At 42.4% G+C, this 27,285-nt stretch overlaps 2 protein-coding genes across 2 annotated transcripts in view; one reads left to right on the top strand and one right to left on the bottom strand.

Annotated features, from left to right (window-relative positions):
- The window catches only part of RIMKLB (ribosomal modification protein rimK like family member B), a 127,734-nt gene that overhangs the window by 4,369 nt on the left and 96,080 nt on the right, over window positions 1-27,285 (top strand). The window lies entirely within an intron of this gene.
- AICDA (activation induced cytidine deaminase) lies at window positions 17,023-22,754 on the bottom strand. Its single transcript, XM_033867322.2, has 4 exons — window positions 22,572-22,754; window positions 19,980-20,253; window positions 19,382-19,497; window positions 17,023-18,984 (listed from the first exon to the last, which is right to left on the bottom strand). Exons 1-4 carry the CDS (start codon window positions 22,752-22,754, stop codon window positions 18,931-18,933), a joined length of 627 nt encoding a protein of 208 aa, XP_033723213.1. The 3' UTR covers window positions 17,023-18,930.

The following is a 27,285-nucleotide window of genomic DNA, read 5'->3' as shown; positions in this document are numbered from 1 at the left end:
AGGCCCGCTTACTGAAAAAAAAAAAAAAAAAAAAAAAGGTATAATAAAGTACCTACACCATACGGTTGTTACAAGAGTCATACAATATAATACATGTAAAGCATTTAGAACAGCCTGGATTTTTTTTAAGTGATTTAATATTTTATTTATTTATTTTTGGCTGAGTTGGGTCTTCATTGCTGCGCATGGGCTTTCCCTAGTTACAGTGAGCGGGGGCTACTCTTCGTTGAGGTGCATGAGCTTCTCACTGCGGTGGCTTCTCTTTGTTGCAGAGCATGGGCTCTAGACACGCAGGCTTCAGTAGTTGTGGCTCCTGGGCTCTAGAGCGCAGCCTCAGTACTTGTGGTGCATGCACTTAGTTGCTCCGCAGCATGTGGGATCTTCCCGGACCAGGGCTCGAACCTGTGTCCCCTGCATTGGCAGGCGGATTCTTAACGACTGCACCACCAGGGAAGTTCCTAGAACAGCCTGGAATATTGATAAACACTCAATAAATGATAATTATTATTATTAATTATTTTACAACTATGTTTCTAATCCTGACTTTTCCCCCCTTGAGCTCCAAAGTTATAGATTAAGTGGTTTTTCTTCCAAATATACCATAGGTGCTTGGGAAACCTACAAGGTTCAGTATAGTTAGTCAAGGCAGCCTTGTAGACAAATAGGGCAATCAAATTTTATAAGTACTAGGTAGAATGGGGAGAAATAACATATATATACATATATATATATATATATGCATAAATACATACCTATATATACAGTTGTAAGTGGTTTATACATGTGAACTCATTTAATCTTAACGACTGCCCCCACTAAGTAACTACTATCATTATCCCCACTTTATAAATGGGAAAACTGAGGCACATAGGTTCAAATGACTTGAGAAAAGTCACATAGCTACTAAGTCTAAACCCACTCTTCCTCCAGAGTTTAAGCTCCTTGTCATGCCACTATACTGCTCACCAAAGAGGAAGCCATCTTGTGACAAAAAGAGCATTTCTTATAATTTTCTTTACGGATCAGATCTATTTCCCTTCAGATTTTACAACTTAAAAACATCCCTTGGAGGAAACATGCTGTGGGTTCTTGTTCTGCTAGTTTGTACATGTCTTTTTCATTATACTTGGAATCAGCACCCTAGTGCAGACTTGTTTTCTGAGCTAATATTTTTATTTTTTATTTTAAAAATTATTTATTTATTTTGGCTGCAGGGGTCTTAGTTGTGGCACTCGGAATCCTCATTGCGGCATGTGGACTCTCAGTTGCAGCATGCAGGCTTCTTAGTTGTAGCATGCATGCAGGATCTAGTTCCCTGACCAGGGATCAAATCCGGGCCCCCTGCATTGGGAGCACGGAGTCTTACCCCCTGGACCACCAGGGAAGTCCCCTGAGCTAATATTTTTAAACATCTGATCCTTCTTCATGAAAGATCTATTTCTTGCTTTAAAGTATAAAATGAGTTTTCTGAGTCTGAAGAGTTTCCATGGGCTTGGACAGCCCTGCTTCATTGCCTCATTACTAAAACTAACAAATTCCATAGGAGCCAGAGACAAAAGAACCAACAAACCCAAATCACTTCCTGTACACCTGCCTCCTTGTCCCAGCACTCAAAGTGAGTGAACGCAGATACGTGTATCTGTACAGACCTGGATGATGAGTTTTGACCTGCACACCAAAAAGTATCAAATTTTTACACAATATAATAAGAATGCTATCTATGTTTCTAGTGTTCTTGACAGTTTCACTGAGACCCTATACTTGCTGAGAACAGGTATCCTCTGAAACTGGCCAAGTCAGTATTTCTCAAACTGAGGTTCTTTACTTTTTTTTTTGGCTGCCCCCTGCGGTGTGTGGGATCTCAGTTCCCCAACCAGGGATTGAACCTGACTGAGCCTCTTGCAGTGGAAGCCCAAGGGTTGTAACCACTGAACCACCAGGGAAGTCCCTAAGAGGTTCTTAAAGGATCAGAGATAAAGTACAGACTTTCATATAAGAATAGACTAGACTATCTGGAATAACTATTTTATAACTGATAATTGTCAATGTCAAGAGCAGTGTGGGGACTTCCCTGGTGGAGCAGTGGTTAAGAATCCACCTGCCAATGCAGGGGACACTGGTTCAAGGCCTGGTCCGGGAAGGTCCCACATGCTGCAGAGCAACTAAGCTCGTGCACCACAACTACTGATCCTGAGCTCTAGAGCCCACGAGCCACAACTACTGAGTCCGTGTGCCACAACTACTGAAGCCCGCATGCCACAACTACTGAAGCCTGTGTGCCTAGAGCCCGTGCTCCACAACAGGAGAAGCCACCACAATGAGAAGCTGGCGCACCACAACGAAGAGTAGCCCCTGCTCGCCACAACTAGAGAAAGCCCACGCGCAACAATGAAGGCCTAATGCAGCCATAAATAAATTAATAAATTAATTAATTAAAAAAAAAGAGCACCAGGTATGCCAAAGAAAGATTCGCAGTAACTTGAATAAATTAAAATTCACGGTAACTTGACAGCTGACCCACAGACATAGAAAACAAACATATGGTTACCAAAGTGCAAAGGGTGGGGAGGGATAAATTAGGAGTTTGGGATTAACATACACACAGTACTATAAAAAATAGATAACAACAACAAAAAAAATTAGGGGACAGCTGATTCATCCTGGGACACAAGATGGAATTCTGAGCCCGTTTCATTCCTATGTAAGTTATTGGCCATTTTTATTTTGTAGTAAATACTTATGAAATCTCATCTTTGCGTGAACCGCTCACTGATTTTGATATACTTTATCCCTCTTAGCTTAATTTTGGATTCAGATCTCATCTATGGTAAAGGGTACATGAAGCCCCCATGGGATATAAAATTAGAAGGAAAAAGAAACCAGATTTCATGGACCATGACAGCTTTAAAACCCTAGGGGCAGAATTTATTTGATTAACACTCAGAGGTGGTTATTTGTACTGTGTAGGTTTCATGGTCCAAAGATTAGAACAGCTTGTTATGCATTAAGCTAGCTAGGCTTTGTGCCTATTTCCCTGGTGGCCTGACTTAAGACAAGTTCTTTCCAGTTCTTTCTTTTTTTTTAATTTATTTTTTTATTTTTTAACATCTCTACTGGAGTATAATTGCTTTACAATGGTGTGTTAGTTTCTGCTTTATAAAAAAGTCAATCAGTTATACATATACATATATTCCCATATCTCTTCCCTCTTGTGTCTCCCTCCCTCCCACCCTCCCTATCCCACCCCTCTAGGTGGTCACAAAGCACCAAGTTGATCTCCCTGTGCTATGCGGCTGCTTCCCACTAGCTATCTATTTTACGCTTGGTAGTGTATATATGTCCATGCCACTCTCTCACTTTGTCACAGCTTACCCTTCCCCCTCCCCATATCCTCAAGTCCATTCTCTAGTAGGTCAGTGTCTTTATTCCCATCTTGCCCCTAGGTTCTTCATGACCATTTTTTTTCTTAGATTCCATATACATGTGTTAGCATACGGTATTTGTCTTTCTCTTTCTGACTTACTTCACTCTGTATGACAAACTCTAGGTCCATCCACCTCACCACAAATAACTCAGTTTCATTTCTTTTTATGGCTGAATAATATTCCACTGTATATATGTGCCACATCTTCTTTATCCACTCATCTGTTGATGGACACTTAGGTTGCTTCCATGTCCTGGCTATTGTAAATAGAGCTGCAATGAGCATTGTGGTACATGACTCTGTTTGAATTATGGTTTTCTCAGGGTATATGGCCAGTAGTGGGATTGCTGGGTCCTATGGTAGTTCTATTTTTAGTTTTTTTTTTTTTTTTTTTGCGGTACGTGGGCCTCTCACTGTTGTGGCCTCTCCCGTTGCGGAGCACAGGCTCCGGACGCACAGGCGCAGTGGCCACGGCTCACGGGCCCAGCCGCTCCGCGGCATGTGGGATCTTCCCGGTCCAGGGCACGAACCCGTGTCCCCTGCATCGGCAGGGGGACTCTCAACCACTGCGCCACCAGGGAAGCCCTATTTTTAGTTTTTTAAGGACCCTCCATACTGTTCTCCATAGTGACTGTATCAATTTCCATTCCCACCAACAGTGCAGGAGGGTTCCCTTTTCTCCACACCCTCTCCAGCATTTATTGTTTGTAGATTTTTTGATGATGGCCATTCTGACTGGTGTGAGATGATATCTCATTGTAGTTTTGATTTGCATTTCTCTAATGATTAATGATGTTGAGCATTCTTTCATGTGTTTGTTGGCAATCTGTATATCTTCTTTGGAGAAGTGTCTATTTAGGTCTTCTGCCCATTTTTGGATTGGGTTGTTGTTTTTCTGATATTGAGCTGCTTGTAAATTTTGGAGATTAATCCTTTGTCAGTTGCTTCATTTGCAAATATTTTCTCCCATTTTGAGGGTTGCCTTTTTGTCTTGTTTATGGTTTCCTTTGCTGTGCAAAAGCTTTTAAGTTTCGTTAGGTCCCATTTGTTTATTTTTGTTTTTATTTCCATTTCTCTAGGAGGTGGGTCAAAAAGGATCTTGCTGTGATTTATGTCATAGAGTGTTCTGCCTATGTTTCCCTCTAAGAGTTTGATAGTGTCTGGCCTTACATTTAGGTCTTTAATCCATTTTGAGTTTATTTTTGTGTATGGTGTTAGGGACTGTTCTAATTTCATTCTTTTACATGTACCTGTCCAGTTTTCCCAGCACCACTTATTGAAGAGGATGTCTTTTCTCCACTGTATATTCTTGCCTCCTTTATCAAAGATAAGGTGACCATATGTGCCTGGATTTATCTCTGGGCTTTCTATCCTGTTCCATTGATCTATATTTCTGTTTTTGTGCCAGTACCATACTCTGTTGATTACTGTAACTTTGTAATATAGTCTGAAGTCAGAAAGCCTGATTCCTCCAGGTCCGTTTTTCTTTCTCAACATTGCTTTGGCTATTCGGGGTCTTTTGTGTTTTCATACAAATTGTGAAATTTTTTGTTCTAGTTCTGTGAAAAATGCCAGTGGTAGTTTGATAGGGATTGCATTGAATCTGTAGATTGCTTTGGGTAGTAGAGTCATTTTCACAATGTTGATTCTTCCAACCCAAGAACATGGTATATCTCTCCATCTATTTGTATCATCTTTAATTTCTTTCATCAGTGTCTTATAATTTTCTGCATACAGGTCTTTTGTTTCCTTAGGTAGGTTTATTCCTAGATATTTTATTCTTTTTGTTGCAATGGTAAATGGGAGTGTTTTCTTAATTTCACTTTCAGATTTTTCATCATTAGTGTATAGGAATGCTAGAGATTTCTGTGCATGCATTTTGTATCCTGCTACTTTACTGAATTCATTAACTCTAGCAGTTTTCTGGTAGCCAGTTCTTTCTTAGCTGGTTCTCTCCCTACAGCTAATTCTTCCAGATCCTGGTAATATACCTTTTCTGGCTCTCAGCCAGGAGATGGGACAGCTCCCGTGCTGTTACTAGCCCCAGGACACTTCACTATCTCTTTTTGGCTCCCTTAAACTCTATTCTCACTTGTAGTGAAAGTGTGCACTCAGTTCCTGCCAGGATTCTGACTGTTTTTATGAAATCAACAGGAAATACACTCTGCTCTTCCCAGATTTTGTAGGCGTTGGCAATATTCATGGGTGTGTTTGTGGACCAGCATTTATTAGTGAGCTGTGGTTTACAGAGCCAGGAATAAAGCAGAAACCACCTCTCAACTTGGACACCTGTATGGAAAGGAAACTGCGGACAACTTTTTTTCTTTTTTCTTTTTGGTGGTACGCGGGCCTCTCACTGCTGCGGCCTCTCCCGTTGCAGAACACAGGCTCCGGACGCGCAGGCTCAGCGGCCATGGCTCACGGGCCCAGCCGCTCTGCGGCATGTGGGATCTTCCCGGACCGGGGCACGAACCTGCGTCCCCTGCATCGGCAGGCAGACTCTCAACCACTGCACCACCAAGGAAGCCCGGGGACAACTTTTTGTACCTAGTTCTGGAGTGCAAGTACCCAGGACCTGTCTTTAGGTCACATGCCCTTCCCATAGCACCAAGTATTGGAGATGGCAAAGGATTCCGAAGTACTTCCTCCAAGCATCTGCTCTTTTGTGTATATTTTTCTTCATTTTTATTGGTGCTGGATGCTGGTTTCTGAGCTAGAAGATCCAGGAAGGGTGTATCTGAATAGAGAAGAGTTGTTGAAGATGAGAATCTAAAGGTGTCATTAACTCTATCACCTTCAGTAGCTTAAAAGAAAAAGAAAAAAAAAAAAGAAAGAAAAGGGGCATACTTCCAGTTTGGACTGGAGATGTGAGAGAGACACACGAAGAAGCAAACCAATCAATATCTCTAGCTTGTATTTTCTCTTGGTAACTGATGCTTTCACTTTATGCAAAAACTTATGAAGGATCTTAGAAACTGGTTGGTCGTCTGCAGCTCTTCCTGGCCTTGTTATAGTGCATAGTAGTATGAGCAAGTTGCTAGGATAAAACCATAGTTGCTGTACTACAATATACTCTTGGTAGAGGAGGGAATTATTCTATGGGATTTCTGTGAAGGCAATGTTGGTGGGTCGATCACATTCTCTGACAGACAAATGGCAGAGATATTCTCCCAGGTTCTGACTAGTCATCAGTGAGAGGACTCAAACAGTGCTTTCTAGACTGATGATATCAAAAGAGCTGAATTGAATGAGAGATTATATAGCCAGGTAAGCAGTGGAGGTAAGATAATCCAGAGTCTTTTTTTGGGCCGTGCGGTGTGGCCTGCAGGATCTTAGTTCCCCAACAAAGGATCGAACCTGTGCCCCCTGCAGGTGAAGCACGTAGTCCTAACCACTGGACCTCCAGGGAGTTCCCAGAGTCTTAAAATAATAAGGAAAATTACTCCATATCTTCCTGAATCCCCAAATCCCTGAATATGGAAATGTTTGTACAATTTCCCAGCTGTATCCCAAATCAAATTTCCATGGAGGGTCATATGTTTCCTACAAATGTCCTTATACCACAAGGTAATAAATTCTTAACCTTCAGTAAAGTTTTATATATTACCTCAAGGCAATGTTTTCCCACAAAGAAACAAGTTACCCTCTATATGATGCATAAAAAATAATAAAGCCATGTTGAAATACAGATTCTTGGTTGTCAGCTTCCTTTATACCAGCCTTGAAAATCATGCACAAACAAAATAATAAGTATTACAGGGCTTCCCTAGTGGCAGAGTGGTTAAAAATCTGCCTGTCATTGACATATATACACTAATATGTATAAAATAGATAACTAATAGGAACCTGCTGTATAAAAAAATAAATAAAATAAAATTCAAAAAAGAATCCTCCTGCCAATGCAGGGGACACAGTTTCGAGCCCTGGTCTGGGAAGATCCCACATGCCGCGGAACAACTAAGCCCGTGCTCCACAACTACTAAGCCTGTGCTCTAGAGCCCACGAGCCACAACTACTGAGCCTGAGTGCCACAACTACTGAAGCCCACGTGCCTAGAGCCCACGCTCCGCAACAAGAGAAGCCACCGCAATGAGAAGCCCGCGCACCACAACGGAAGAGTAGCCCCCGCTCGCCGCAACTAGAGAAAGCCCACGCACAGCAACGAAGACCCAACACAGCCAAAAATAAATTAAAAAAAAAAAAAAGGTATTGCATATCATAGCAATTCAGTCTTCTAGGGAAATACTAAAACCATTTAGGGGTGGAAAAATGTTTCCTTCCCTTCTGGATTCTTTGGCTGGTGTAATAAATTACACCTGCCACAAGACAGAGTAACAGGAGAAAAACAATTTTAATTCTGTGTGTACTGGAGCCCCATAGAAATCTGAGACTCAAAGAAGTAACCAAAGCAGGAAGCTTCAATACTGTTTAGGCAAAGAAACAATAAATTTGTGAGGAATTGACAAGATCAGGGGTTTTGGGCTTGGTTTAGTAAATAGGTGAAGAAGTAACAAGGTTTGTTTACATAGCCTTCTTGGCCCTAAATTCCTTGTCTCTGGTGATAAGGATGCTTTATATCCTCCTGGCACAGGGAGGGTACCTTTTACTTGGAGACAAAGGAGGGTCAGAGTGTCCTTGTACCAGTTTCACCATTTTATCTTTCAGAAAACTAGAAACACTATCAAGGGTTGAAGGGAATACCCAGTGTATTATGTATGACTTGGGTGAAGGGTAAAGGCATTCTTACATTCACCAACTAGACCCATTCATGGCCTTGGGGGAAGAGGTGTGTATAAGATAAAATCAGGAGGGATGTGTCAAGGAGATGGCTGAGTGCTATCTTAAGACCTATAGACCTGAGGAGGTACTTCCTTGGGTAGGGTGAGATGTTTAACATTCTTTTTCTTCTGTTTTACATTCCTTTATGAGATGATCAGTCAAGTGCAGCCACGAGAATACAGACTAAAGTTTATTATACTTGCAGATCTTAGAGATAGGAGGCACAGTATGCCACCCAGGGCCACAGAGAAGAACAGAGCGGTCAGGAGACACAAGACAGGAGGGAGCAGGTTTAGGCCAGAGATGTTATTGGCCTTTCTGGGAGGAAAGGCAAGGCAGTGCAGGGTAAGCAAGTTAGGACTGGCTAGTTTGAGTAATTTCACTGGGTTCTACCCTATAGGGATGGTCCCTAGTTGCCTGGTACCCGGCCCTGGGATGATTAAGGGAGAGGAATATTGCCTCTTGGGGTATATGAGCCAAACAGAGGAGTCATGGCTCTGGATTGGTTAGCTTGCCTATCTTTGCTATGTTTAAGAATTGGCTCACCCCAGAAAGGACAGCCTCTCCCCAGCCAGAAAGGTATTTTTAAGGTGTCATAGTATACAGAAAAAAAAATTTTTTTTAATGTATACAATACAGGGGACCCTACTACATATGAATTGCCTATATTTATGTGTGACATTAAATTTATACATGAGTTGGGGAACAATTGGCTAATTGGCATGGTATGTTTGTTTTTTTTTTCATGGTATGTTTTTTTGCCATTCAAATGTTTACTTTGTTTTTGCAGGAATTTGGCAATGGGGAGCTGGGTATTTTAGAGGTATTTCTTTGCTTTTAGGTCTCAAATAGTTCTTAGACCCTTGAAAAGTTTATAAACTGTAGGGTAGCTTAGACTCCAGTTATAACCTAGTTTATCAAACTAGGACAAACTTAGGTTGTCCTTAATCTATCTTCACATGTACCAGGAGTGATGGGTTATGGTAATCCTCAATTTTGATGGATATCATACCACCCCTCCACTCAGTAAGACCAGACAAATTTGTCCTTGACTAATGGACTGTGTGATCCCCTGGCCTGCTATGATACTTGGCATATGTCAACAGACCTGATCGTCCACAGAACAGATAGAGGTACCCTGCACTCCACAGACCAGCAGATATTTACTATTTGTGGCCTCCCAGGCAAGAGGAGGTATGGCCTGGTTGCAAGCAATCTCATTAGAATTAAAGATCTGTTGAGGAGCTTGACCTGTAGCCCAGTTTAAGATGCTCAGCCAATCAAAACAAGATGTAGGCTCTCCTGGTGGCGCAGTGGTTAAGAATCCACCTGCCAATGCAGGCGACATGGGTTTGAGCCCTGGTCTGGGAAGATCCCACATGCCGCGGAGCAACTAAGCCCATGTGCCACAACTGCTGAGCCTGCCCTCTAGAGCCTGTGAGCCACAACTACTGAGCCCGTGCACCACAACTACTGAAGCCCGCGTACCTAGACCCTGTGCTCCCAACAAGAGAAGCCACCGCAACGAGAAGCCCACGCACCGCAATGAAGAGTAGCCCCCGTTCACCGCAACTAGAGAAAGGCCGCGCACAGCAACGAAGACCCAACGCAGCCAAAAAATAAGCAAATAAATAAAATTAAAAAACAATATGTATATAAAAGGCCTATTATGTTTCAGACAACCTTCTAAGACAATAATGGGCAAAACAAGACAATACAAATCATACAATTCTCTCTCATACACAACCTTCATAAATGAACAATTTCTTTTTTTTAAAATTTTTATTGTAGTATAGTTGACTTACAATGTTGTGTTAGTTTCAGGTGTACAGCAAAGTGATTCATTTATACATATAAATATATTTATTCTTTTCAGAGTCTTTACCCATCTAGGTTATTACAGAGTATTGAGTAGAGTTCCCTGTGCTGTACAGCAGGAGTCCCCAACCCCCTGGCTGTGGCCTGTTAGGAACCAGGTTGCACAGCAGGAGGTGAGTGGCAGGTGAGCCAGCAAGGCTTCATTTACCACTCCCCATTGCTCCCCATTACTGCCTGAACCATTCCCCACCCCCCGCCCCCATCCTTGGAAAAATTGTGTTCCACAAAACCGGTCCCTGGTGCAAAAAAGGTTGGGGACCGCTGCTATACAGTATGTTGGTTACTTATTTTATATATAGTTGTTGGTTACTTATTTTATATATAGTTGTGTGTGTATGTTGGTTACTTATTTTATATATAGTTGTGTGTGTATGTTAATCCCAAACTTCTAATCCCTCCCCTCCATGTTTCCCCTTTGGTAAGCATAGGCTTTATTTATTTATTTTTTTCCCGAAATCTATGTGTCTGTTTTTGTTTTGTAAATAAGTTCATTTGTATTATTTTTTAAAACTGGATTCCACATGAGCGATATCATATATTTGTCTTTCTCTGTCTGACTTACTTAGTATGATAATCTCTAGGTCCATCCATGTTGCTGCAAATGGCATTATTTCATTCTTTTATATATATATATCACATCTTCTTTATCCATTCTACTGTTGATGGACATTCAGGTTGCTTCCATGTCTTGGCTATTGTAAATAGTGGTGCAAAGAACATTGGAGTGCACGTATCTTTTCGAATTATGGTTTTCTCCGGGTATATGCCCAGGTGTGGGATTGCAGGATCATATGGTAGCTCTATTTTTACTTTTCTAAGAAACCTCCATACTGTTTTCCATAGTGACTATACTAATTTACATTCCCATCAACAGTGTAGGAGGTTTCCCTTTCCTCCACACCCTCTCCAGCATTTATTGTTTGTAGACTTTAAAAAAAAATAAATTTATTCATTTATTTATTTATGGCTGTGTTGGGTCTTTGTTGCTGTGCGCGACTTTCTGTAGTTGCAGTGAGCAGGGGTTACTCTTCGTTGCGGTGCGCGGGCTTCTCATTGCGGTGGCTTCTCTTGTTGCGGAGCACAGGCTCTAGGTGCGTGGGCTTCAGTAGCTGTGGCTCGCGGGCTCTAGAGCGCAGGCTCAGTAGTTGTGGCACACAGGCCTAGTTGCTTTGTGGAATGTGGGATCTTCCCGGACCAGGGATCGAACCCGTGTCCCCTGCATTGGCAGGCAGATTCTTAACCACTGCATCCCCAGGGAAGTCCCCATCATTCTTTTTAAATTGTTGCACACTTTTACTAAGAATGGCGGTTGTATAATATATTTACCATTCTACTATGGACTTTCAGTTACTTTTAGTTTCTCCCTACTACAGTGTTGGAATGAATATCCTTATATATGTAACCTTGAGTGAGTCCCTGGGACAGGCCACCAAGTGAGGTTCCTTGGCTTTGCACAGGAAAGAATTCAGAGCAAGCCAGAGTAAAGTGAAAGCAAGTTTACTTAGAGAGCTACACACGCCATAGAGTGTGGGTCTTCTTAGAAGATGAGAGGCGGCCACAAAATATGGAGTGTTTAGTTTTTATGGTCTGGATAATTTCATAGGCTAGTGAGTGGGAGGAATCTTCTAAGTATCTTGCGGAAGGGCAAGGGCTGGGGATTTCCAGGAATTGGGCCACCACCCACTTTATGGCCTTTTTGGGAAATTGTGTCACGGCCCCTGCGGGTGTGTCATTTAGATGCTAATGAGCGTATAATGAGGCCCAGGTCTACTGGAAGTAGAATCTTGTGCCATCTTGGACCTAGTCGGTTCTAACCAGTTTATGTTCTTAAATGGTTGTGGCATTCCCTTAATCGTTGTGCCCTGCCCCCTTCCTTCTTGTCTCAAAGCCAGTTACATAATACCTTTGATTTTAGTTCAAGATAATATGCATTCAAATGTAATGCAAAGAATTCTGCATTAGATATTGGCATTTCAGGCTGAAAGGTTTAAGAGAATTTCAGTCCGTAAACCATATTAAGATGTTTGGAATATTTAACATTTATTTTGCCCTTTTATAGGTTTAATTTGTTAGCTTTGTTTTCCAGTCTGCCGTGTCAAGCATTTAAGGTGGTTAAAAAGCAGCTATGTTAATGTAAAGTAGTGTGATCATATTTGTGAATGGAATTGTTTTTTTTTTTTTTTTTTTTTTTGCGTTACGCAAGCCTCTCACCGTTGCGGCCTCCCCCGTCGCGGAGCGCAGGCTCCGGACGCGCAGGGCCAGCGGCCACGGCTCACGGGCCCAGCCGCTCTGCGGCATGTGGGATCCTCCCAGGCCGGGGCACGCACGCGCGTCCCCTGCGTCGGCAGGCGGACTCTCAACCACTGCGCCACCAGGGAAGCCCAATAGAATTGTTTTAAAAGGGAGATGGGAAGCCAGCGAGGTCGGTTCCGCCCGACTCCAACATGGCGGCACTCTTTGTCTGCTCTGAAGTGCTGTCCCTGGCCTCCTCGCGGCCGTGATGCATCTCACTCTGCGGTGTCGTCCAGGACATGGCAGGTAATGAGCTGGAGGAGGAGAGCCAAGCTGGAGTTGCCCCAGACAAATTGTCAGAACAGAGTAGGGTGCGCTACTTGGAAATCTGAGAAACAAGGTAGTGAGACTTCCCTGGTGGCACAGTGGTTAAGAATCCGCTTGCCAATGCATGGGACACGGGTTCTGAGCCCTGGTCCAGGAAGATCGCACATGCCGCGGAGCAACTAAGCCCGTGCGCCACAACTACTGAGCCTATGCTCTAGAACCGCCGAGCCACAACTACTGAGCCCGTGTGCTACTGAAGGCTGCGTGTCTGGAGCCCATGCTCCACAGCAAGAGAAACCACTGCAATGAGAAGCCCATACACTGCAAGGAAGAATTGCCCCTACTCGCCGCAGCTAAAGCCCACAGACAGCAATAGAAGACCCAACTTACTTATTGTAAGTAAATAAATAAATAAAATTGTTTTTTAATTTAAAAAAATTGTTTTAAAGGGTTTAATATATGTTTTGAGTTGCTCTAATATTAAAAACCAGTGAAAGTTATTCCTCGTATTTAATACAAAATTATTATTTAAAAAATTAGTTAATTATTTTTTGACTGCATTGGGTCTTCGTTGCTGCATGCGGGCTTTCTCTAGTTGCGGCGAGCCGGGGCTACTCTTCGTTGTAGTGTGTGGGCTTCTCATTGCGGTGGCTTCTCTGGTTGTGGAGCACGGGCTCTATGTGTGCGGGCTTTGGTAGTTGTGACTCGTGGGCTCTACAGCACAGGCTCAGTAGTTGTGGCACATGGGCTTAGTTGCTCCGCGGCATGTGGGATCTTCCCGGACCAGGGCTCGAACCCGGCTCGAACCCGCATCCCCTTCATTGGCAGGCGGATTCTTTTTTTTTAATATGTATGAACTTTTTTTTTAATTAATTAATTTAGTTTTGGCTGCTATGGGTCTTCATTGCTGCTTGAGGGCTTTTATCTAATCGTGGCGAGCAGGAGCTACTCTTCATTGAGGTATGTAGGCTTCTCATTGCGGTGGGTTCTCTTGTTGTGAAGCACGGGCTCTAGGCTCACAGGCTTCAGTAGTTGTGGCATGCGGGCTCTAGAGCGCAGGCTTCAGTAGTTGTGGCTTGCGGGCTTCAGTAGTTGTGGCTTGCGGGCTCAGTAGTTGTGGCTTGAGGGCTCTAGAGCGCAGGCTCAGTAGTTGTGGTGCATGGGCTTAGTTGCTCTGTGGCATGTGGGATCTTCCTAGACTAGGGCTCGAACCTGTGTCCCCTGCATTGGCAGGTGGATTCTTAACCACTGCACCACCAGGGAAGTCCCAATATGTATGAAAATTTTTAAAAAGTTATTTATTTATTTATTTATATGTTGTTTATTTATTTTTTGGCTGCACTGGGTCTTCCGTTGCTGCGTGCCGGCTTTCTCCAGTTGTGGCGAGCGGAGGCTCCTCTTTGTTGCGGTGCGCGGGCTTCTCATTGCAGTGGCTTCTCTTGTGGAGCACGGGCTCTAGGTGCGCGGGCTTCGGTAGTTGTGGCACGCGGGCTCAGTAGTTGTGCCTCGCGGGCTCTAGAGCACAGGCTCAGTAGTTGTGGCTCACGGGCTTAGTTGCTCCTTAGCATGTGGGATCTTCCCGGACCAGGGCTCAAACCCATGTCTCCTGCATTGGCAAGCAGATACGTAACCACTGTGCTACCAGGGAAGTCCCTTAATAGAAAATTAGATTTGGAAATCATATTACACAATTTTGAAGGCTTAAAATTAGGTATTGAAATTTGTATCTTTAATAAATTGAACATGTACTTAAATTCTAACATGCTATAAATAACATTCTGTGGCCAAAGTCCTCCAATTCCCATTAACAGATTCAGCATTTATTTCTCATGAAATTTTCTTAAAAAAACAACCATCATCATCACCACCACAGAATAACTGTCAGTAAAATATATTAAGAATTACTGAATACCATAACTCTCGGCAATAGAGTAAGCAAGCAATGTTGATAGCTCCAACTAAGGTGTCAATGGCTCCAGCTAAAGACCATGAAGAAAATGCCTGCAGTTGAAGAAGTGAGATTTATGACTCTCTGTGAGGGAGAGTGCACCTCATTGGGAACCATGAGCCATGAAATGTCTCAGCCTGAGGGCGTTTCTCTTACTGGGACTCTCCATAGCTATACATTCAATTATAGAATCTGGGGTTTGGTTTGGTCATTTGGGGGAGGGCGTAAGAAAAGGGAGATTTGCGTTTGATTGGTTAGATTGGACATTGTGAGGGAGTAGGGTCGATTCTATGGTTGTTGATAAATCTTTGGGGAAGGCTGACTGGAACAAGGATAAGGCTGTAATTGGTAAAGAAGTAGCAGACATTCTTTTTACCCAAGAGAGGGGGTGTTGGGTGTTTTGTGGGTGTCTCAGACAAATTATGAAGTGGCTTTGCTTGCTCTCATTTTGTCATGGTCTTAGAGTCATCTTGTCTGAGGTTGGTATTCTACGAGACTTATGTCCAACAGGGAAATGATATGGCCTGGTTACGAGTATCAGGCCAGTTTTTGACTGTCAGGGGTTGCTCCTTGCCCTCCACCGTGCCACCCCCACCCCTGCCCACCAGGTGATAGTAAATAGAGAAAAGTAAATAAATTCAAGAGATTTAGCCCACAAGTCTACAGGACCAGATATAGGGTCAGAGGGAATGTCAGCGGTGATTTCTAGGTTGCTGTCTTCTAGAGGGTGGCAATGCTATTCACGAGGATAGCACCAGCTTTGTGTAATCCTTCAACTTGAGACCAGAAATAAAGAACCTACTGTACGACACAGGGAACTTTACTCAGTACTCTGTAAGGACCTATATGGGAAAAGAATCTAAAAAAGAGTAGATATATGTATATGTATAATTGATTCACTTTGCTGTATAGCACAAAGTAACACGACATTGTAAATCAACCATACGCCAACAAAAATTAATTAAAAAAATGTATGAAAAGTTAACATATCATACCCATTTTACAGATGGAAAATTAAAACTTTAGAAAGGTTAAGTACCTTGCCCACTGTTGCATGGAATCAGAACTCTGGATTTATCCATTTTGGACATTTCACATAAATGGAATCATACAATAGCTGGTGTTTTGTGTCTGACTTCTTAGCACAATGTTTTCAAAGTTCATCCATTTTGTAGGAAGTGTCATTACTTCATCTATTTATAACCAAGTAAAATACCATGGTACAGATGTACCACATTTGTTTATCCATGTATCAGTCGATGGATGTTTGGGAATTTCCACTTTTGGGCCACCACAAATAATGCTGCTAGAATAGTCATGTACAAGTTTCTGTTTGAACATGTGTTGTCAATTCTCAGATATACGCCAAGGAGTGGAATTGCTGTGTCATACAGTAATTATATGTTAATTTTTGAGGAACCACCAAACTGTTTTTCATAGTGGTTGCACAATTTTACATTTCCACCAGCCAATATATGGTTCTCATTTCTCCACTTTCTCATATGACAGTTCTGATTTCTCCACATTCTCACCAACAATTGTTGTTATTGGTTTTTTGTTTATAGCTATCCTAGTAGGTATAAGTGGATCTCACTGTGGTTTTGATTTGCATTTCCCTAATGACTAAGGATGTTGCGAATCTCTTCATATGCTGACTAGCAGTCTGTAAATCTTCCTGGGAGAAATGTACTCAAGTCTTTCAGCCGTTTTTAAATTAGGTTGTTTTAGGAGTCCTTTATGTATTCTGGATACTGAATATGCAGAGTATATACAGATAATATTTGTAAATATTTTTTTCCCCATTCTGTGAGTCTGAAACCGAATCCTCCTAAAACAAGAGTTCCCCTGCTGAGTTTATGATTAACCTCTCTATCCAAAATTTATCCCCTTTCTTGTCCCACTTCATTCCCCTCAGGATTGAGTCCTATCAAAGAAAAGGGGGGATTGAAAACGACCCTTCCCGGTACAAAAGCCCCACTGTGTCCCCTGTTTCTTGTTTGTAGAAAAAGGCTTTAGTATCTTAGGCCTTCCCTGAGTTCCAAAGAGCAGACTTAAGCATGTACTAATTAGGGACATTCTTAGATTTAGGTATTTGATAAACTTTAAGTTAATTTTTGTGTGTATTGTGGTAGAGGTCCACATTCATTCTTTTGCGCATAGATATCCAGTTGTCTCAGCATCTTTTGTTGAAAAGACTGTTCTTTCACCCGCTGCATGGTCCTGGCACCCTTGTCAGAAATCAGTTGAACATAGATGTGTGGGCTTATTCCTGGACTCTGAATTCTATTGCATCATCCGAATTTTGTAATTTAACCTTTTAAAAATCACTTTTGGATTTACTTGAATTTGGCATTTTTATCTCCAAAACTTCCAAAATTATTTATCATTTATTCAGTTGATTGAAATGAGCCAGAATCAAATTTGCTGTGGGAAAAGTTTACTAAACATCAAGAGGGTTTCATAGCAAAGTTATTACAATGTTAGACTAAACATCAAGAGGGTTTCATAGCAAAGTTATTACAATGTTAGACTAAACATCAAGAGGGTTTCATAGCAAAGTTATTACAGTGTTAGACTAAGCATCAAGAGGGTTTCATAGCAATGTTATTACAATGTTAGATTATGTTAGAATTACATGCTTTGCTACTAGAAGCATTTCTAAAGGTATAAACTTATGAGACATTAGGAATCCATTTCAACATATCAGAAAGGGAAATTATGATAAAAATACGAGACACCACATAGCATAAACATACAATATGAATGAATACATGAATAAGGATTTTTAATATTTAACTCTTTCACAAATTATGTACAATAAAAATAAAATAATACAGTTATGTGTTCAGCCTTTCCTGTGGATCTGTTTATCTGCGTTGCAAGGGTTGCTGGGTAATAATTGTACAGTGTTATGGTTATTCTGAATATTTTTCTCAGAGTCCAGGATAGTTATTAGGGACAAATGACCGTTCTCCGCCATGCTGGCTCACACCATTTTACTGGATAAAACACCATTTCCTTGCAATGCTCTGTCATCCTTCCCTCCCAACTATTCTTCTGTCACAGTCTGTTATATCGTCACATTTCTTTGAGAGAGGTGACACATACACACAAAAAGGGGAAAACCTTGACCTGGTTGGCATTGCTGAGGTTCAAAGACCCATCAGAGAGAATAGATTTTTCTTTTCTCAACATTCAAGCAAGTCCCTTCCAAGCATTCACTAGTTATATGGGAAATGTATAGTTGCAAAACTATGATTTTAAAAGGATCATATATATATATATTTTTTTTTTTAAATTTAGTTTTTATATTTGGCTGGGTTGGGTCTTCGCTGCTGCGTGTGGACTTTCTCTCATTGGGGTGAGCGGGACCTACTTTTCGTTGTGGTGCACGGAATTCTCATTGCGGTGGCTTCTCTTGTGGCTCACAGGAATGCGGGCTTCAGTAGTTGTGGCTCGCGGGCTCTAGAGCGCAGGCTCAGTCGTTGTGGTGCACGGGCTTAGTTGCTCCGCGGCATGTGGGATCTTCCCGGACCGGGGCTTGAACCCGTGTCCCCTGCATCAGCAGGCAGATTCTTAACCACTGCACCACCAGGGAAGCCCTTAAAAGGATCTTTTTGCAGATTTGTTACTTGAGGTATACATTCACTTTTAGTGTGTCTTCTTCACAGCCCTCAAATTCATTTTAAGATCCTTTATTATACAAGAGCCTAAAGATGACCAGGCATTTTCCATACCAAGAAAAAATCCTCTGTACGTACAAACATAAAAACATACTTCAGACAATTACAACATACAACACATGCTTGGATATTAATGCTTTGAAGAGATGGCTTGGGGTTACAATCACCCAGGTTCTCTCATTAGGAAGTTCTTTGGATCACAGGGTGACAGAATTTTGTTCACTTGAAAGTGAGCCCCAATGGAAAAGAGTAGAAAAATTTATCATTAATACCACTGAAAACTCAGAACAAGAATCAAATAATAAAGGATACCGGTTATAAAACATTTGATCCTCTCACCATGCTCCTCAGTATTTACCTTCTGCTTTCTCTCTGCTTAAATGGCAGAGTATTGACACTTAGGGGCTCCCAGGCCCTGCAGTTCTGTCGTTTCCCAGTAGGGGGCGATGCTGCATTTAAAAACTGCACCAGTTGCGGCATTAACCCTGGTGGGTCTGGGTTCCTTCTATTTTCAAGACATTTTAAAAACATCTATGAATACTTTTTTCTAAACTCAGAGAAAGTGAGAGTTGAAGAAAAACAGAATTCTTGAAGGATAGTTCTTTTACCCACTGTCTTCAGAGGTATTTCTTTGTATGTGACATTCTTGAAGGTTGGTATCAAAGTCCCAAAGTACGAAATGCATCTCGTAAGTCATCAACCTCATATAGGGGCTGTGGAGAAAAAGAGAGAGTGGATGACTTTGTAAACATTTTTGAAGAAAGTAAGGGGAGAGGGGCTTCCCTGGTGGCGCAGTGGTTAAGAATCCCCCTGCCGATGCAGGGGACACGGGCTCGAGCCCTGGTCTGGGAAGATCCCACATGCCACGGAGTAACTAAGCCCGAGCGCCATAACTACAGAAGCCTACAGCCTGTGCTCTGTAAAGTTTTCATCAGAGGAAAAATAAGGAGAGAATGATAAATACACACACACACACACACACACACACACACACACACAAACACACACGACAATGTGGGAAATATAAGAAAAGGAAGTATAAGTAGCTTCAGGGATAGATGACTTTGGAGAGAGAAAGAAAATGAGAAGCAAAGAAGGCCCTTAACTTACCAAAAGGATGCGTCGAAGCTGTCTGGACAGACGAACCGAATTTTCATGCAGCCCCTCCCAGGCTTTGAAAGTTCTTTCATGATTTTCCACAAAAGTATTCCAGCAATAAAAATAATCTATAAAAAAAAGGAGGGGGAAGGGGATAGCTCAGATCTCAAATCATGAGGAAAGAAAGAAAACCCTGGCTCCGCCCAAAGCCTTGGGTCCAAGCCATTGGTTCTTTTTTTTTTAATATTTTATTTATTTATTTGGTCTTGCTGGTTCTTAGTTGCAGCAGGTGTGCTCCTTAGTTGTGGCTCGCAGGCTCCTTAGTTGCTGCATGTGAACTCTTACTTGCGGCATGTGTGTGGGATCTAGTTCCCTGACCAGGGATCGAACCCGGGTCCCCTGCATTGGGCATGTGAGTCTTAACCACAGTGCCACCAGGGAAGTCCCAAGCCATTGGTTTTTTTCCTCCAATTCTAGTTGATAACTTTTGGCTCCAAAGGCGAACCAGAACTCCCAGAATTCTGCCCCCCTGGTCCCCCCCCCCCCCCCCCCCCGCAATCTGAATTGCAAACCGTGCTTTGCTGAGCCGGGCAGAAAGGTCCCTGCGCACCTTTGAAGGTCATAATGGCGATTTGGACCCCAGCGCGGTGCAGCCGCCTCAGCCCCTCGGGCTCCGCCTTGCGTTCCTTGTCGCAGAAGTAGAGGCGCGCTGTGAAGATCCTCAGACTCAGATTGGGGTACCCTCTCAGGAAGTCGGCCACGTGCCGCGCGCAGTCGTAGCAGGGGCTCCAAGACGTGAACCAGGTGACACGGTAGCACCGCCCGGGGTCCAGGTCCCAGTCGGAGATGTAGCGGAGGAAGAGCAATTCCACGTGGCATCCCGCCTGGGGAGAGAGCAGAGGGCTCAGTGGAGGGTTACTGACCTTGACTGCCCTGCCGGTAGCTTTACAGTCATTAATTCGTGTCCCTCCCAGGGTGATCTTTTTTGGGGTGTCTGCAGTTTTGTCCTAGGTTACAGGAAGGTTAAGCAACTGCCGGAAAGGACACAGTGTAAGTGGTGAGCCCAAACACTTTGCACTTTTGGCCCTAGGAAGGGAAAAACGTACAGCTTCTCTGTGGAATGGGGAGGATGGAATGAGTTGGGTGGATGAAGGAGAAGCACACTATCTCAGATTTCATTTTTGTTTGTGAAGTTCCTTTTTCTTCCTTGGAGGGGAAGGCAAATGGCTTGGAAGGGCTGTTGATGTAACGTTGTGGAAATACACTGGACCACTAAGTGGAGGTCAGAAAATTTAGGGTTAGGAGATAGATTATGAGACTGACAGGTGAGTGTTGTTTTTTTAAAATTAATTAATCTATTAATTAATTAATTTATTATTTTTGGCTGCATCGGGCCTTCGTTGCAGTGCGCTTTTCTTGTAGCGCAGCACGGGCTCTAGGTGCGCAGGCTTCAGCAGTTGTGGCACGCGGCCTCAGTAGTTGTGGCTCGTGGGCCCTAGAGTGCAGGCTCAGTAGGTGGGGCACATGGGCTTAGCGGCTCCACGGCATGTGGGATCTTCCTGGACCAGGGATCGAACCCATGTCCCCTGCATTGGCAGGCAGATTCTTAACCACTGCACCACCAGGGAAAGTCCCTGAGTGTTGTTTTGAGAGAGGTAATAGGCGCCACTGGGGCTAAGAGCAATTAAATACAGGGATACCTATATTGTTGTGCTTGGCTGTATTGGACTTTGCAGATATTTTGCGTTTTGAAGGTTTGTGGCAACCCGGTCTCGAGTACGTCTATCAGCATCATTTTTTTCCAACAGCATTTGCTCACTTTGTGTCTCTGTGTCACATTTTGGTAATTCTTGCAAATTTCAAATTTTTCATTATTTTATTTGTTATGGTGATCTGTGGTCAGTGATCTTTGTTACCACTATGATTCTCTGAAAGCTTAGATGATAGCAGTTTTTAGCAATAAGCTTTTAAAATTAAGGCATGTACTCTTTAAAAAAAATTTTATTTGGCTGTGCCGGGTCTTAGTTGTGGTGCACGGGATCTTTACTTGTGGCATGCTGGATCGGTAGCTGCATGTGAACTCAGTTGCGATGTGGCATGCGGGACCTAGTTCCCCGACCAGGGATCGAACCTGTGCCCCCTGCAGTGGAAGCGCAGAGCCCTAACCACTGGACCGCCAGGGAATTCCCAGCAAGTCCCCTTAATACTGCAGAAAAGTCATTAGTCCCAGAATCTGAAGACCCAGGTTCCATTTCCTGGCATCGCCACTCTTGTGACTTAAACAAGTCACCCAACTCTTGGATCTCCTGATTCTTCATCAGCGGAATGAAGTTTGGTTGTGAGGATTAAATGAGAGGGAAGGAAAGGGTTGTTAACACAAAAGCTCTCTATGTTTAGAATGTGTCTTATTACCAAATAGGAAAGAGATTAGAATGTAAAACAATTGCAGTGAGATAATTTACACAATACAAATGGAGGCCAAAAAAATTGGAGAGTAAAACTAGCCCTAGAAACTAGCCAGTGTCATTCCACCCTTGGATTCTTCCCTGGAATTCCACCAAGACTAGATGTCACTGCATGTTATGAGAGGAAATATTCATTGGCAGAAGAGTATGTGAACCCATCTGGGTTTTGGTGAAGAAGTCTCTTGGAAATGTAATTCTCTGATCTTCAAGTTTTAATTAAAGGCTTCCCTGAGTTTTCTGAGGCTCACTATTACGTATGTACTTACTGGCCTCTGATCTATGTGAGCAGGAAGGAATAGAACTCATTTGGAAGACAGAATGGAGTCATTAATTTTTCCTAAATTTTTCTTCCTTAATTTTTTAAAATTCTAAAGCCACAGTTTGTTTTTCCACATTTAAAATTCAGCTTGAATGAGCTGTATATATTCCCCCAAATCAAAAGCCTCTTTCTTTGGATATCTTCTTTAATCTTAAAGGCAATTTGGATGCTGGGGAAAGGAGAGGAAGTTTTGGGGCAGTTATTCTTGGCATTGAAGCAAGGTGTGGCCTTGATGTGCTCAGCATGATTGGGGAGGACATTAAATGACACCCTTTGGGGTATTTCTATTGTGGTTGCAGGGACATGTAAAAAAGAGATTAGAGGAATCTAGTGGAGACAAATGAAACAGGCTGAAAGTGGTACCATCAGCAGGTGGCTCTAAAAATGCCCTGCTTGGGAAGCAGGTATTAATTGATACCTTGTTTCGAAGGTGCCCAAAGTCCAGTGAGAAGGAGGTGGCGCTATCCCGTCGCTTCACCACGTAGCACAAGTAGGTTTCATGGCGGCCCTTAGCCCAGCGCACGTTTTTGAAGTGGTAAAGAAACTTCCTCCTCTTCATCAGGAGGCTGTGGGTGAGAGGAGGGAGGAAGTGTGGGAGCATCGTTGATCCTCTGGTCACTCCTGGCTTTCCTTCAGCTTTTTAAAAAAAATCTGTAATACTTGGGCCAAACCAAAGGAGATGCTCTTGCTTCCCTTTGTTGGATGCCTGAGACTTACTGAGCTTGGAATCCATTACAACCCCCTTATCATGCTTATATTTAAGACCAGTTGAGACAGCAAGAAACCCAAAGCCAAACGCTCACAGGACGGGCTCCTCCCATGGCTGCCTTCTAGATGCTGATAACTTGGAATTACAAACCTGTTCCCCAGTCCCATAGTGATCTTTTCAGGTTTCCCCTCCAATCTCTATCTAAATGTCCAGCATGGACCTCTAACTCACGGGGTTAACACAGTATTCCCAAATTGCCCTTTCCTGAGCTGCCTCTCCTCTCCTACCAACTTTCTGTCCCAAGTAACCAGGCTAAAAGCTTGGAATCATTTTTGATTCTCCTTCACTCCTCATATTGAATTAATTTATTAATCATCTAAATTTATTGAGTCAAACTTTCAAATATTTCTGGATTTGTTCCTGCTCTACTTCCTCTGTTCTCTGCTTCAGTCCAAGCTCTAATCTTTCCCTTTATCCATTGTCCTGACCTCTTAACTGGTCTCTCTGCCCGCAGTCCCTTCAAAATAACATTTTCCACGAGGTGCCTGAGAGATCTCACAAAAGCCCAGGTGTGGGCCTGTCATTCTGATACCGAAAAAGCCCCTAACTTCCGCTGGTAGAATAAACTCCAAACTCTTTAATGCAGTAAAGCTTTTACATCTGGACATCAATCTACATTTCTAGCCTCGTTTCCTACTATTTTCTCTTTTCTGCATCACTTCAGCCTCCCCGCCATGCCTGCAGCAGGCAGGACCCCTGGCACTAGTCTTTTCTTTCCAGCCACCTGACTGCAAGCTTCCCTGCCTTTTTTTCCACTGGGCAAAACCTACCCATCCTTCAAAGCCTTAATCACAATTTCAGACCTTTCTCACTGCCACTATGCCAAAATTTCTAGGCAAAATCGAACATTAACAGCAACAAAAAACCCTCCTGTAGTTTCCTACTGTTCTCCGCTTATCCTTATCAAAGCATTCAACCTTTGTTATCAATTGATTGCTACATCTGTCTCCTCAATTAGAATTTCTGTGTTTTGAGTCAGGAAGTGTCACTTTTTGAGTCATGCTTTTTAAAAATATGTCAACTTGCATACTACTAAAAAGTAGAAAGTTAAAATTTTTTAAATGCTTAACCAGCATATCTAGTGATAATTAGACATACTATCTAATGATAATTACTGTTAATATACTTACGTTTTTTGTTCTAGTCTTTTTTATAGGCATGTATTTACAGGATTTAGATTAGGCTGATTTCCTGTGTAAATTTGTAATATAACCTAAATATTTTGCAATGTTCTTCACACACGGGTGTGTGTGTGTGTGTGTGTGTGTGTGTGTGTGTGTGTGTGTGTGTGTGTGTGTGTGTGTGTGTGTGTGTGTGTGTGTGTGTGTGTGGGCAGGGCGGGTTAGGGGAGGGCCGGATTGCACTTTGTTTCCCAGCACAGTGTCTTGCATATCATAAGCACTAAATTGAGTTGAATTTGTGGAAATACTCTCTAACACAAGTTTCTTCGTGGTTGTGAACACACCACAAGCTATACAGTGCGGTTGATACCAAAGCATCAGGAGTGAGTGTCCCTGGTTTTTGTCCTTGGACTTTTCCAGAAATGTACTTATCTAATCTGTGGAGAGAATGTTGCCACCTAGTGGCACTGAGCAGAAGTGCAGAGGACTTGTCAAAGTAATGACCTAGTCAGTAATTTGAATACGGTTTGCTGGCAAGAGAATTGAAACTTTTTTCAATTTTTTTTTTTTTTACATTGAGGTATAATTTACATACTTCGCCCATTTAAAATGTACAATTCTATGAACATTGGCAGATGTAAACACCCAAAACTGCTACCACAATCAGGATACAGAACATTTTCAGGGCACCCCTCCCCCACAAGTTTCCTCACCCAACTTTTCAGTCAATTCTTCCCCTCCCTCCCAGGCAACCACTCAACTGCTTTCTGCAAGTATAAATTATTTTCTAGAATTCCATATAAAGCACACATCATTTCCTCCTTTGTGTCTGACTTCTTTCACTACGCATGTTATGACTGTGACGTTCATTCCTGGCGTTGCATCTATCAGTATAGTTTGTTCTTTTTTACGGCAAAGCAATATTCCATGGCTTAGATACAGCACATTTCGTTTAGTCATTCACCTGTTGATGGACGTTTGGATTGTTTCCATTTGGGGCTATTGTGAATAAAGCTTCTACATTGAGGTACTAGTCTTTGTATGGACATACGTTGATTATTGATATTTTAATAATGAAATACATGAGATAGACCCTGAAGTCAAGTTCTCAAATGTCACTCTTATTAAGTAGATAAGCAAGTGCTGGAGATTCTTAAAGCTCTTGCAATTTGAATGTCTTCCTCACACACATGAAGGTTATTGGAATCCACTTTTTTTTGGGGGGGGGCCATGCTGCAGGGTATGTTGGATCTTAGTTCCCCCACCAGAGATCGAACCTGTCCTCCCTGCAATGGAAGCACAATGTCTTAACCACTGGGCTGCCAGGGAAGTCCCTGGAATCCACTTTAAATCCTGAGGCAGAGATGGTGGTACATCTAAATCACCAGTATATACATTACGTATGTGAAACTGTATAAAAATTAGTCAATCAGATTTTTAGAATTAAAAATGCACATTTGACAGGAATCCGAAATGGATGCTAACAAAGATCTAATAATAATTGGCTTAATTTAATTAATTTATTATTATTATTATTATTATTTTGCGGTACGCGGGCCTCTCACTGCTGTGGCCTCTCCCGTTGCGGAGCACAGGCTCCGGACGCGCAGGCTCAGCGGCCATGGCTCACGGGCCCAGCCGCTCCGTGGCATGTGGGATCTTTCCAGACCCGGGCACGAACCCGTGTCCCCTGCATCGGCAGGCGGACTCTCAACCACTGCGCCACCAGGGAAGCCCAATTGGCTTTATTTTAAACTGATAATAATTTACACGGTGATCACCACAGCACTACCTCTGTTACTATTACGATTGTTAAATAATTAACATAATCGGCCTCAGCATAGAACATAAACCGAATACATAATACATGCTTAATTAATACATGCTTAATAAATACTGGAGTGGAAGAAAAAACATTCTGTCTTTCGGGCCCAGTTTTAAATAGATTAAGCATAATCTCTTCATATCTTATTCATTCATAATTCATATTCATAATCTATACCAGTAAATTCCTTTTACATTTAACCTGTCTTCCTGGAGTGTGTGGATGTGAAGTGGAGAAAGGGGGACTATATGATGCACTGCAGGTGGTGTGGGAGCCCTGTTCCCATGAGGAGTAAAAAAGTGTCCTGGGAGTATAAGAAAGGACAGGACATAGACTAAGGGATTCACATAGCCTTCTGTCTCCTACCCCACATGAAAATACAGTAGCTCTGTTTCCATCAGAAGTTACCAGTCACAGTGAAGTGAATTGCATGACCATGGCCTTGTTAATTAACTCTCTTGATCCATCACTTTCTTTTACTATAGCTGGGGGCCTATGTCCAGCACCCTATGCTCCTCTGGTTTCTCTTAAGTGTTCGGAGGACTCAGCAGAGACAGTCTGTAAGGCCTGCAGGTTGACAGCTGCACAGGACAGCTGTGTTCCCTGAGGCAGAACACTGGCTGCATCCCCAGCAATGCAAACCGGAGACAAATGGGTTAAAAATAATCGTGACAAGGTCACCGTCTCCCGCCGTGTGCCATTACTACTGTGCTCTGCAGATAGTATTTTCCTTAATGAAAATCACGTATTTCCCTTTTTCTCCTGTTGAATTTCATCTCCTTTGCCTTCTCTGACTTTCTCTGAATTGCAGCCCTGATTTTACCATTGCTTTGCATTTCATTATTTACAGGTATCTCCACCGAGACTTTTTTCTCTCTCTTTTACCTCAGATTAGTTTTCAAAATCTCACTGTAAACTGAGCTGACATTTGACATTTTTGCCCTCAATTTTCTGAAGGACATTGAATCTACCCTTAAGATTCTTAGCTCTGTAGTTGAAATTCTTTGTAAAAGATTAATTTGAGATAAAGTATGGATTAGGTGTAAATTTTCCTACATTTGCAATCATCAAAAATAGGACTAGATTAAGTTCTATGACAGTAGCATACTTGTCATAAACTTCATGTGAAGACATTGTGAAAATCGTACAAAAGACACACTGAAGAAGTAAGTTAAGTCATGTCTGAAGAAATGGAAAGACTAGGTAAATAATAAATACCATTTGACTGCCTAACAGTTGGGCCTTTAATATTAAATAAGTTGCTTGACTGATTTATCTCCTTATAATAGTAGACAGAGTCATAGTGACCTGCAAGCAATTAATTTTGAATATTGGCATTTAAAAAATAATTTCTTGACTGTGTAATTATTCAGTAAAGTCTCCCTAGTAAAGCTTTTCTTCAAGGAGTTTCATAGTT

The sequence above is a fragment of the Tursiops truncatus genome, chromosome 11 (assembly GCF_011762595.2).
Source record: "Tursiops truncatus isolate mTurTru1 chromosome 11, mTurTru1.mat.Y, whole genome shotgun sequence".
NCBI lineage: Eukaryota > Metazoa > Chordata > Mammalia > Artiodactyla > Delphinidae > Tursiops > Tursiops truncatus.
Note: the sequence above shows the minus strand (reverse complement) of the source record. Positions and strands in the feature narration are given on the sequence as shown.

Bases quoted from the DNA above. Each gene is read 5' to 3' on its own strand.
- AICDA (XM_033867322.2), bottom strand. From the start codon at position 22,754: ATGCTCCCACACTTCCTCCCTCCTCTCACCCACAGCCTCCTGATGAAG. The intron at 20,254-22,571 runs GTATCAATTAAT...CTCTCTCCCCAG, and splicing joins TTGGGCACCTTCGAAACAAG to GCGGGATGCCACGTGGAATT. The intron at 19,498-19,979 runs GTGCGCAGGGAC...TTTTTTTTATAG, and splicing joins CGCCATTATGACCTTCAAAG to ATTATTTTTATTGCTGGAAT.